The following is a 12,985-nucleotide window of genomic DNA, read 5'->3' as shown; positions in this document are numbered from 1 at the left end:
ACTCTCAAGCCATCAGATCCTATGTATACCAAATCATACATAAAATATGGTTCAAATGTAGGGCTAGTCTTTTAACTGAGTGCTTCAAACAGAAGTTTTAAGCATAACTCTTTGGGTCTGGTGAGCATCAAATGTGAAGGGTAAAAGTGAGTAATCCTCATCTCCTTGATCATCTTGTTATCCTGAGATTGTTTCCTTTTCCTTATAAACTCTTTCTTTGTGACATCCACAAGAACTCAGGATGCTGCTGGTATGAACACTGCATGGCTTTTGTTTATATGCAGGAAAACTGTTTTATTTCCAGTATTTAGCCTAGTGATGCTCTGTATTTTATCAGCCATTCTAGCCACAGTAATTTACTTGGTCAGTTCTGAGAACTCCTCACGGTGTCTCTTAGATCTTACTCTGTGTTGCATCAGAGGCCTCAGAGTAATTCTCACCCAGACAAAGCACCACTTTCCTAAACAGTAACTTATATGTGCCTGCTATTATGTCTGAAATATCACTATCAGCTTGAGTTTTCACAATTCAGAAGCGTTTGGTGTCTACCTATCTTACAGAACATCAACCAAGGGTGCTAACTCCCGAGCAAAGTCCATTCTGAAGTGATAATTCCCACATTTTATTTCCTAGTTAGCCACAAAAACCCTCCTCAATCAATGGTGACTGTTTTTAATGTATACAATGTTTCCAACTGACAGTGGGATCCACTGATCTCTCACTTCTTGCTCTGCTGTCACTAAAGTTGTTCTGAAAATACCAAAGAAATTTCTCCTACATTTTATACTCTCCATTTTCTATTATATATTTAAGACGTCTGATTTGAAGATGTAGATTTCCACTCAGATCTTATGATTTAACTTACTTTCGAAAGATGATGCTCAGAGGAGAACCCCAGTCCATAAACAGTGTTTGCCCTGCTATCAGCCCACTGGCCAAACTTCTGAGATGTTTTAGTAAATGTCATGTTTGGGGTGATGGTGCTGTTAATTATTGCCTGAAAAATAAAACAAGTATGAGTAACCAGCCAAAAATTCGCAAATAGGCATTTAAGCACAGGACTATTCAGATACATAAAAACTCAGGACTCCTATTGAGCCACAATGTTAAATATATAAAGAGAGTTAGAGAAACAGTTTTTAACATTACAAGTGACTGTGGCAATATGGTAATAAGAAAACTATAAGTATAATGGCACTCTACTATAAATTTCAATACTTTACAAGCAAAATAAGTTTTCCTGTGATGCAAAAACTTTTAAAGAGTTTTTAATGTGGTCAGTGTCTTCTCTTTGAACATTTAGGATCAATATCTATGAATTTTGGATGATATTCACCAGAAGCAAGTAGGTTTTAATAGTTGTTTATTTAAAAAGTAAGGACCCCTCTCCAAAGAATCTTTCAAAAATAAAGGCAGCAATAGAACAAATTTTCTATTTGATCACTATTTTCTAAAATCCATCAACAAGAATTTTCTTAAAGCCAACTTACCTGAAATATACTGTGATACAGAAAAAACTTTCAATCCTTTAGTAAGTTTTCCTTTACTCAAGAGAAAAACAAACCCTTAAATATACACTTTGCTTCTTTACATATAAAGTCGTATAAAATCATGGTAATGAGAATCACTATCACTTCTGTTTATAACATAGTTTCTTAGAAAACTAGTCTTTTAGTACTTTATTAAATATTAACTTTGCTGATCACTTTAATAAACTTCAACTACTCTTTAACACATTAATTTCAGTTCGTTCATCCCCTCTGCCAGTACTATTAAGGTATAGAATCAGTTTTAGTTAAGTAGTCTAATGACTCTGTAACTGAGATTGAGATTACAAAGTGATCCCATAATAATAAACAGATACATTATCAAATCCATAAGCAGTTATTTGGTGAACTATTAAATGTGGAATAAGAATCAAGCATTCCAGAACAAAGCAAAATCTGTACACCACATGAACAACAGTAAAAACGTAAATATTTATGAGCTATGCAGGTACTGATGAAGTTATAATGAATGTATGACATTTGTCCTACTAAAGTAGACAGTAAGAGAGTGGTGGCTTGCCTTCTCTCACAGACAGTAGACATGTTATCTGACAGTAGACACGTTATCTGTTGTTACATGAGAGCCCTTACTCTCTATAAGCATTTTCACCTCCGACAAAATTTATACACTAATATACTGCCTTACCCTTTGGTTCAAAAGCTGTTTTTCCTGGCATGTCATTTTAGATCCTATAAAATGTAGCTAACAACTGCTCTAACATGCAGGGTTGTCATCAAATGAAAGACTGAGTGGGAAAGAATATACTAACGAATGGTAAGGACTCGTTTGGATATGCAACTTTTCGCGTGTGCAAATACCTACTAAATGCCAAGCACAACTCTAGGAACTTGAGATACAACAGTGAGAAGCAACGTAACTGTGGATTACATTCTAGAGCAAGAAGAGTCAGTCACTGAACAAGTAAACAAGTAGCTGACCAATGAAATTTCAGAGAGTGGTAAGTGCTGTGAAGACCACAGACCAGGATGGGATCAAGACTGAGAGGCAGAAAGGCAAGGGCTGGCCAGAACTACTTTAGATTTGGTGGTCCTTGAGTGTTCCCTGAGGAGGGTACATGCACATGTGAGCTGGGATCTGAGTGTTTCCAAGGAAAGATGGGCATCTTACAGGTGACCCTAACAACTCTCACATAGTGAGGCGACCACGGGCTTTATAAGGCATGGAAAACGTGTGACTCATGAGTTGCCAGTCACTGACCTTCTGGTTTGGCTATTTCAGACTAACTTCTTTCTGCTTTTATGTTTAAGAGTTCCATTTTAATCCCCATTCTGAACCTTTCCTTGCCTCCATATGACTTGTTTTGGGATTCTTTAATCAGTGAATAAAACTTTAAAATAATAGATGATTCTGCACTTAAAATTATTTATTAGAATTCTTAAAATGGAATGCTACTATAAATCCATTTTTTTAGATTTTTAGTTCTTTAAAATAAATATGTCTCTCAATCCCATAGTTCTTGTCTTTTCAAGGAAAAGAAGTAGAAATGCTGTGTCATTACCAACCATATAGTGCCCTGATCCTGGCCCTTGGCCATACTGACGTCTCTGCAGCAGGATTAGAAAACCTTCAAGCAAACTTGACATGCACAGAAAAGGCCTTAAGTAAGAACAAATGGATGTTTTCTAATCAGGGGCACCTAAGGTTTTCCCAACTCATCATGTTGTGCAGAAACAGAAGTGAGGGTGGGGAAAAGAAACCCACCCATTTAGCTGCATCAAATAAACCACTACTGCTTACCAAAAAACTACTCCTGCAGGAAACTGCAATAGTTAATAGCATCAGTTCAGAAAAGTAACTAGAAAATGGAAAATGTGATAGAAAATGTAACTCCAGTACAGAGAGTAGATTTTATTAAAAGAAACAAAAAAACTTTTTCACAAGAGTTATATAAGAGCCTAATAATTACAAGCTACAAAGTATATTCAAAAATGGAAATGACAGAAGCAATAGTTCATACTGCTTCAGGAGAAAAACACATGAGGATTATTTAATCACAATGGACTTGGGCCTACTTTACTTTTATATATCATTTAACTGCCCTCTCTAATAAAACCACATCTTATCCATGGTTTGGGCCAAGAGAGAAATACAAATTACAGAGAATTGAAGGATCAAGTCAGGGAAAAGAAATAAATTAACACTCTAGGGTCTGAGATTATAATAATTAATATCTGTTAATTTCACTAAACAGTTACAAAATGTGGCAAAATTATTCTTCATTAAATAAAGCTTCAGATAAATTAACTATTGCTATTTCCCAAGTCCTATAAATCCTAAGTAAAAATGAAAAGAGGATCAATTATTCAAATAAATACATGTTAGTCACTTATGTACAAGACAAAGTGCACATAGCCCCTGGGGTCCTATAATCCAGTTAAGGAGATAAGGAATGAGCACATAGAAAAAACAGACTGAAAGTTCAGCATTAAATTAAATTATCTTTGATTCCCCCAAACCACTAGGCAATACATAATTAAAAGCTGGGGGCTTCCCTGGTGGCGCAGTGGTTGAGAATCTGCCTGCTAATGCAGGGGACACGGGTTCGAGCCCTGGTCTGGGAGGATCCCACATGCCACGGAGCAACTAGGCCCGTGAGCCACAACTACTGAGCCTGCGCATCTGGAGCCTGTGCTCCGCAACAAGAGAGGCCGCAATAGTGAGAGGCCCGCGCACTGCGATGAAGAGCGGCCCCCGCTTGCCACAACTAGAGAAAGCCCTCGCACGAAGACCCAACGCAGCAAAAATAAATAAATTAATAAACTCCTACCCCCAACATCTTAAAAAAAAAAAAGCTGAATAATATTAATAATAACAATAGCAGTAAGTGTTTGCATAGTGATTACTATACACACTTTAAGTGCTTTTGCCTAAATTAATTTATTTAATCTTCACAATAATCCCACGGTGTAATGATGCAGTTATTTACATTAGTTCTTTTTTACATATGAGAAAACTGAGACATGAAGACATTAAATATCTTGCTCTAGGTCACATGGCTAGTAAGTATTAAAGTAAAAATTCAAACCAGATGGTCCAGCTTCAGAGTTTGTGGTCTTAACTCTACACTGAACTGTGAAAATTTCCTAGGAATTATCTACATGTATTATTCAAAACTCATTGAGGAAAAAATGGAACTTCCCCCCTATTGAAGGGTATACTCCATCAGGCACTGAGGTAACCAAGTGCTCTGTAGATACCAACTCAATCCTTACAACTACTACTGAGGTGAGAACAATGAAACTCAGAGAAGTAAACACATAATTTGCCCCAAATCAAAAACTTCATAGATGGTAGAATTGAGACAGAAACCCAGGCAGTCCATGCTCATAAACATTTTACTATCTGCCTCTCCTAACAAATAAAAACAGGTCTTGTCCATACGCTTCTCTTCTGAATAATGGATGTCAGCTTTATTATTGAATACTGAACTTAATATTGAAAGACTTCCTATGATTTAGGGATTCTGAACTGCCTACTAGACTATAGAAGTATATCTGAAAAGAAGTCTAGTTCCTCACTAGATTACATGCTCCAAGAGTAGAAACTGTGTCCGTTCTGTTGAAAACTATATTCCTAGCACCTAACACAGTGCCTGACACAACAGATATGCAATGAATATTTATCAAATAAACTGACTTCAAATTTGTAGAATATTTTGGCATGTAACTCAATATATATATAAGGTGGTTAATCCAAGTAATTTAGGGGATGAAAAAGTTGCTACCCTAAAAATGATCAATTTTGTTTTTTAAAAGGTAAGTTTTTAAAGCTCAAAAGAAAATATTTTATTTTAATGAAGATAAAAATCTTCTGAATAAAACTGAAGTGTATACTATACAAAGCAAAACAGCAAGGTTATTTAATGTAAATGTAACTTACCTTTGAGCCATCTAAACTGATTATCCTATACACGTTTCTTGTGCTGTCATAGAAATAAGACACAGTAACTGCGTGCTTGCTGGTGGGTACCCAGTTCTTCTTTGTGTTTGGGTCAATCTGGAAGACATGAGCTCGAGTGCTGAAGATGGGTTGTTCCCTGTAGGGGAGAAAACAAAATGACAGGATGAAAGCAGCCACTTTTATTCCATTGGACAATAGAAGATGAAAACTGTATGATTCCACTTACCCAAAAATTCCCTCATCCTTGAAAATAAGAGAAACTTTCTTTTAAATTTGAATACTGAGTATTATAACCTTCTTTAAAACAATTACAGTCAATCCTTATTATTTGAAGATTCTGTATCTGTGATTTTGCCTACTCACTAAAATGCATTTGTAACCCCAAAATCCATACTTGAGGTACTTCCTTGGTCTCTTCCAGTTACCTGACATGTACCTTTCCACCTGAGGTTGATCAAGGTAGCACTCTGCCTTCTTGTTTCAGCTCTCATACTATAAACAAGTGTTCTTTTTGCAATCTGTTTAGCACCATGAAGTCTGCATTTTTGTGCTTTTTGTTGGTGCTTTCACTGTTTCAAATGGCCCCCAAGCACAGTGCTGAGTGCTGTCTGTTCCTAGATGTAAGAAGACTGTGATGTGCCTCATGGAGAAAAAATGTTACATAAGTTTTGTTCAGGCATGAGTTACAGTGCTTTTGGCCACGAGTTCAATGGTAATGAATCAACAATATATATTAAATAGGGTGTCTTTAGATAGAAACATACATCAAACAAGGTTATTATTGATTGGCTGATGAAAATGTGACCAGAGGCTCACAGGAATCTAACACTGTGTTTCCCTCCGGACAATGGTTCAACACTCATTAATTCAGTGTTTGTGGTGCCTTTATAGAACAAAACCACTGCAAATAATTAGAACTGATGATATGCTGTTTAAATACAAGTATCTTATATGTGACTCTCACTAAGTTAAAAGTTTTTACCCATTTAAAAACTACATTATTCTGGTAACAGGTAAAGAATTTACTGGGAAAATTTACTTTCAATATACATACTGAAAAATATAAGGAAAAATACTGAAAAATATAAGGAAAACAAAGTAGCCCATCATCACAGTATCTTTTACTTAGATCAAGTAAGGCCTTAAAGATAAATAGAGGTTTTAAGAATTATAATTTCAAGAATCAAAACTTATCAAAAATATATATTCAAAATATGATCATTACAGATTTCTTTTACAGTCTGAAAAAACAAGCATGAGATGATCTGTATGTGATAGAAGCATTATAAGGCAAAATTTTCCAAGTTCTCAGTTAGAATTCTCTTGTAAAGAGCATTTACCAAAAATTTTTTTGGAGTCCAAATGTTTCTTTCATTTACATAATAACACTTTTCTTTCCTAAAGCAGCTTAAGGTCCTAAAGAGACTTTTAACTGGTATTATATATATAAAATGTTAAAATTAAGTAAGTTTAAATTTTTTAATTTTAAAGAATTAAAAATGCTTTCCAATTTTAAATTTAAAGAAGGGAAAAGAGTATGGAAAAGAGTGAAATTAGAAAACAGGCAAGGCAAATTTTGGTCTTTGGCAAAATTTTTCTTCAGATTAATAATAATGGGCTGGGTGTCACATATGTCTCCTATGATTTACTTTAGCCCTTAGAGAGCTATTAGGAAAGGGAGGTACCTTCCCTGTATGTAACTGGGCTCTTCCCAGTTTCATTTCTGGAAACCACCATAACAACTGTTCTTATTAAAGAATCACTTTTGAAAGGAAGTGAGCGATACATTTTATGCCCCTCCCTAAAAAATGAAGCAGAAAGTCATCACTTCTGGCTTAACTGCTATTATACATGGGTTCATTCAGCAAATAATTATTAATAATCTGGCAAGGCGCTATGCCAGGATGCAGAATTCTTCCAAATTAGGAGTAGGCCCTATTCATTCTCTTTCCCCATCCTCAATCCTTGACTTTCACAATAAGGCTGGTGCTACATTTGGGTTATCGTCCAAAAGCCCTGCAACCTCTGCTTTTCTTTTTTTTCACCTTTTAATTAAAGTTCAGTGACTGCAGCTAGTTCCAATTCACAGGGAAATTCATTCACACAAAATTCTATTTTTTAAGACACATAAGGAAGGGAAGTGGGCCATTCTTGGCTCTATTGACTTGGTAATATTTTTTTCATTTGACAGGGGATAAATTTCTAGATAGCGTAGGCTGATAATTATAAGAATGTGTTCTAATAAATGTATTTTCCAAAAAAGTAAAATTGTTAAGACAATGATATTGCTTTTGCAAGCCTTATATGACAAATCATCAAATCCTTATTCAATGGAAGTGCGATGTTTTGAGTCCAATAAATACTTTCCACACCATATTAATTCACACAGTGTAATTAATCTGCACAATTATTCCACACAATTTAATTCCATTCTGAATAAAAACCTTTAGGGTAAACTAGCTATTTTACAAGCAAATGACGTCTGACATCAACTAAATACGCTGTTTTCTTCAATTTTTTTCTGAATAGCTGATTTCTTAAAGAAAGTTATAGTTCATTCAAAGAAAAAAAAAGTAGTTCAAGATCTCTGTCATTAAAGGCCTAGCCATCAACATCTGGATGATAAAGACTAGGGAAATAATTTTACAGCTGATACTCAGGGAAGAGAATTCCTAGAAGTAACGAGGATGTTACTACATCTGTCAGGGCATACAAGCAGATGACTCACCCTTTTATGGAATATCTACTACATGGTAAAAACAGAGAGAGATGGTCTTTGCCCTTGAAAAGTTCAGTCTGGTGAGGGAAGACAGATTATGTTAAACAAATAATATGCCCTTCACCATGATAGAGTCTCTGAAAATAAGTGGGTAAAGGCTACTGTGGAGAAACCGATGCCTAAGGAGAGTCTGAAACCATGGCACAGTGGTTAGAGGGCATAGTACTTAGGCATGTGTAGCAAGAACCTCAGTGAGTATGCGTGCCTTTGAAGAATGAGGCTAGAGATAGAGAAGCCAGTTCATGAGGGTACCCACTGGAAACTACTGAGAGATGTAAATAGGAACAGCTTTGCATTTTAGAAAGATAAATTTAGTAGCCCTGAAAAGGGTGGGTTGAAGGGAAACAACATTGGACATAGGGACACTAGTCAGAACCTTACAAAGGATCCCAAGTATTAAAAAAATAAAAAGAATAGGAGGTTAGGGAGTGGAATAAAGACATGAGGAGGGGTTAAAGGTAAATTTAGAAAGTAGAATCAATAAGATAAGGTACCAGTTTGGATGTAGGGCAGTGGTTTATCAAACAGGGGTGAGTTGTCTCCCAGGGGACATTTTACAATGTCTGGAGACATTTTTGGTGGTCACAACGGAGGGAGATTGCTACTGGCTTCTAGTAGGAAGAAGGGTGTTGCTGAACATCTACAATGCACAGGACAGCCTCCTACAACAAAAAACTATCCAGCCAAAAATGTCAACAGTGTCAAGGTTAAGAAATCATGATGTAGGAGATGAAGGAGGAATCCGAGTCTCCTGGGCTTCTGGTCTGGGTGACTGAAAAGAAGACAGTGCCACTAGGCAGTGTGGTAAACAGAAAATAAAGTCTGGAACAGGGGGGATGGTGAGGAAAAGGATGAGCTCAGTTTTGACCAAGTTCTGATGCCTATAGGGTTTGCATGTAAAACTGTCAGGAAGGGAACTTAAAATGTTAGTTTGGAGCTCAGTAGAGAAAACCAGGCTGGAGTGAAAAGTTTTGGGAATCATCAAGAGAGCTTATCTCGTCTGTTTAAGGTACATTTCAACATTAAAATGGAAAAATTTCATTTTAGAGAAAAGCTGTAGAAGCAGCAGTAGAGAAGCTATACCCGAAATCTTAAAGCACTTATCTCTTAAAGGATCTGAAAAGCATCTGACGCTGATTATCCCAAGTGTTCAAGTGCTAATACGTTTTCAAATAAACTGGATGGCACTCACAAATAAAGGTTAGACGCACTACTTCCTTTATAACAATTCACACAAAACTAACTGCGTCAAATACCAGCGTTTTCCAAAGTATGTTCTATGGAACAAAAGTCCTAGAATTGAGTGTTCCATACTTATATAAGTTCTGCAAACACCTACGTGTTCCACTCTGAAACATTTATAATGCACGTTAATATATTAAAGGTTCTGAGAAGTCTTGCAGTAAAGAAACCCATTTAACCCTGAATAACCCAGCATGCAGCAAAGTGATCTGATCCTAGAATTCTTTTTCACGTAACACAGTAACATCTCATAGGACTTACATTTATAGCCACAATATGAGAATCAAAAGATAAATTTTGAGGTAAACACATCTCACTGAAAGCCAATCTGTATATTCTACCATCTTTATTGACATTACTGTTACTAGAATATATATATATATATGGCATAATACAAAATTGAGGCATTAGTCATGACTACAGTATTATTTCTTAAGCAGATATAATGACACAAAGTAATTCTCCTAAGAAATTAAACATTAATCTAAAAATCAATTTTGAAAGCAAATAGATTTTTGCATGAAATGCTTTAAACTAGCTTAGAGAAACAAAACTAAACACAGAACACACAGAGAGAGACACACACACTTCAATCCTAGAGAATCATCTACTTTGTAACTTCTTACATCAATAGTCAAGACAGAACTTCCCTGGTGGCGCAGTGGTTAAGAATCCACCTGCCAACACAGGGAACACGGGTTCGAGCCCTGCTCCAGGAAGATCCCACATGCCATGGAGCAACTAAGCCCATGCGCCACAACACCTGAGCCTGTGCTCTAGAGTCCGTGAGCCACAACTACTGAGCCCATGTGCCACAACTACTGAAGCCTGCCTGCCTAGAGCCTGTGTTCCTCAACAAGAGAAGCCACTGCAATGAGAAGCCCGTGCGCCACAATGAAGAGTAGCCCCCGCTCACTGCAACTAGAGAAAGCCCGCATGCAGCAACGAAGACCAATGCAACCAAAAGAAAGAAAGAAAGAAAGAAAAATTAAAAAAAAAAAAAGTCAAGGCAATGAGTAGTTCAAATGACCTTACTGTTAGAAGAGGTCACTGAAGTGCTTTCCAGAAGGTTTGTAAAATAATTCTAGGAAGTTGGTATAAGAAGAATTCTGAAGGTCTTAACCGCGGGCTAAAACTCTGTAAAAGTATTGATACTACATACATAGCAACGCGGATATGAAGAAAGTTATGGTTTCAAACAATTGCCAGACTTTCCACTTAATTTTCCAAAAGAAAGTAGCCTGGCAGAGGTTAAAGGTATAAGGTAAATGACACCTTCCACTAAGAGTTTGACATTGCTACAGACACTGCTGGTTGACCATCCGCCAACTATTCCTCCTGGCTCCTTCCTAACACACACCTCAGATGTTGTTCTCTATCCTCCTCCACATGACTGTGAGCTTCACTAAGATCATCAATGCAATCCCATTCTCCTTGCCAGAAGTCCGTTTAGGAATGGACCTCTGAAGCAGTTCTGGCTAATGAGATAATCAGGGAAGGTTTGCTGGAAGCTCCTGGGTACACTCACAAAAAGATACACACGTAAGGGCTTCCCTGGTGGGGCAGTGGTTGAGAGTCCGCCTGCCAATGCAGGGGACACGGGTTTGTAACCCAGTCCGGGAAGAGCCCACATGCCGCGGAGCGGCTGGTCCCGTGAGCCATGGCCGCTGAGCCTGCGTGTCCGGAGCCTGTGCTCCGCAACGGGAGGGGCCACAACAGTGTACCGCGTACCACAAAAAAAAAAAAAAAAAAAACCCACACACATAAGAAGGGACGTTCTCTTAAATAACGTTGTGTTTGCAGTGACACTCGGACCTGAAGAGTCATCTTAGGACCTTGAGGGCAGCTAACCTGAGAACAAAGCCAACATTGTGAACAAGAGCAGATGGAAAAACCAGGAATCTGTTTCCTTGATTATGTCATTGAATCGATGACTCAGCCTCTAGGCTTTTTATGTGATAAAACAAGTTTCCTAGTTGTTCCAAGCAGTTGTCATTTAAAAAATTACACAAATAATAATTGAGGAAAAAGGCTTACATATAATAAATTCTGCAATAACGTGCTCCCCAATAAAATGTGATTGGTGGTCTTCCAGTTCTCCTGGCTAGCTAGCACACACTGGTCATTCATTAACTTTGTAAGACAGATCCACATACAATTAGATTTTTAGGGCCCCATTTAATACTGTAGAGGTAATCAATGGAAAAATTTATAAGGCTAACTGATTGAGATGGGTGGAATAAACATGGAAATCATAAAAGTTCATTATCAATTGACTTTCTGCTATAAGGATTTAATATTCAAGTCTTTTAATCAAGAAACAGCAGTATAACAGCATATTAGAGACATGCAGACAACTACCAAGAGAAATAAAAATGGGAATTTGTAAAAGCAGTTGCCTGGGGGGACGGGGCTAGATGAAGGACAAGATGAGATAGGAAACTAGTACTTGTCTTTACAAACCTTTAAGTACTATTTAACTTTTAAAACTTGTTCTAGCACTAGAAGATTTTCTTAAGTGGCACAGTGTAGGAAGCTACACTTACATCACAGTTAATGCTGAGAAAAGAATGCTTTAGGGGCCACTTTTGAAGACTGTCAAAGAACCATAGAATAAGTGACAATTTTTAATAGCTTGGAACTCAACTAACTTAACAGGACATCATCTGAAAGCATTCTTATTATTCATAAAGAGGAATAAAGGGAAAGTAAGACAGGAGCAGAAATTCCAAATGTGTCCAACTATGGCTCTGGAAGTGCTGAAGGTATGTCCACTTCCTTCCTTCATTAGAAGTAAATACACAGGAAGTAAGACAAAAAACATTCTACCTTTAGCTTGGTTTTTGGAGTTTGAAGTGGGAAGAGAAGCGGGACAATAGGTGTTAAGGCCAAAATGACATGGGCAAGGATAAGACAAGGAGTGGATGGACACAAATGACCATTTAACCTCAAATGCAATGCCTGAAGAATTTAGTCTCAGTGCCATTATGAGCTGGCACAGCATGTCTTCAGACAAGCTGGAGCTCAAGCACTGGAATGTCCTCAAAAGAACTGTCCTGTACTAGTTAATAATATAAAGTGTAATTCCACTGGATTATCAGGTAATTGGTTTACTTCCGCTATCCCACCACCCACCTCTAGTCTCCCAGCACAGGCCTGTAAGAAAAATCTTACTGACTGAAACAGCTGTTTTGACGCGGCTCAAAGATTATGACTGCATATTATCAGCTATGTATTTCTATTACCATGTTATGTGTTTAACAGGTGATTACTTATCCATTTTGAATTTTCTTTAAAACAAACAAATAACACATGCTTCCTCTGAGGCAAGCAAAGCTTATCCGACTAATGGCTACCGCACACATAGTTGTACCACAAGAGCGCCATCTAGTGATGAACCAAAAACATAGCAGGTGTTTGTTTAAACTTCCGAGTTACTATACAGCAAAAACAAAATCGTAAAGGAGATTGCTATAACATAGGTATACAGAATTA

The 12,985-nt window shown here is 37.1% G+C and overlaps 1 protein-coding gene across 5 annotated transcripts in view; it reads right to left on the bottom strand.

The window, feature by feature from the left end:
- The window catches only part of HOMER1 (homer scaffold protein 1), a 608,509-nt gene that overhangs the window by 82,108 nt on the left and 513,416 nt on the right, over positions 1-12,985 (bottom strand). For all 5 annotated transcript variants that reach the window (XM_049707767.1, XM_049707770.1, XM_049707766.1 and 2 more), the window contains 2 exons: positions 5,449-5,605; positions 866-997 (listed from right to left, as the gene is read on the bottom strand). In XM_049707767.1, coding sequence (XP_049563724.1) covers positions 866-997; positions 5,449-5,605 — 289 coding nt within the window. The remainder of the gene's footprint in view (positions 1-865; positions 998-5,448; positions 5,606-12,985) is intronic.

This window comes from Orcinus orca, chromosome 3 (genome assembly GCF_937001465.1).
Source record: "Orcinus orca chromosome 3, mOrcOrc1.1, whole genome shotgun sequence".
Lineage (NCBI taxonomy): Eukaryota > Metazoa > Chordata > Mammalia > Artiodactyla > Delphinidae > Orcinus > Orcinus orca.
The sequence above is the reverse complement of the archived record's forward strand: the minus strand, read 5'-3'. Positions and strand labels throughout refer to the sequence as shown.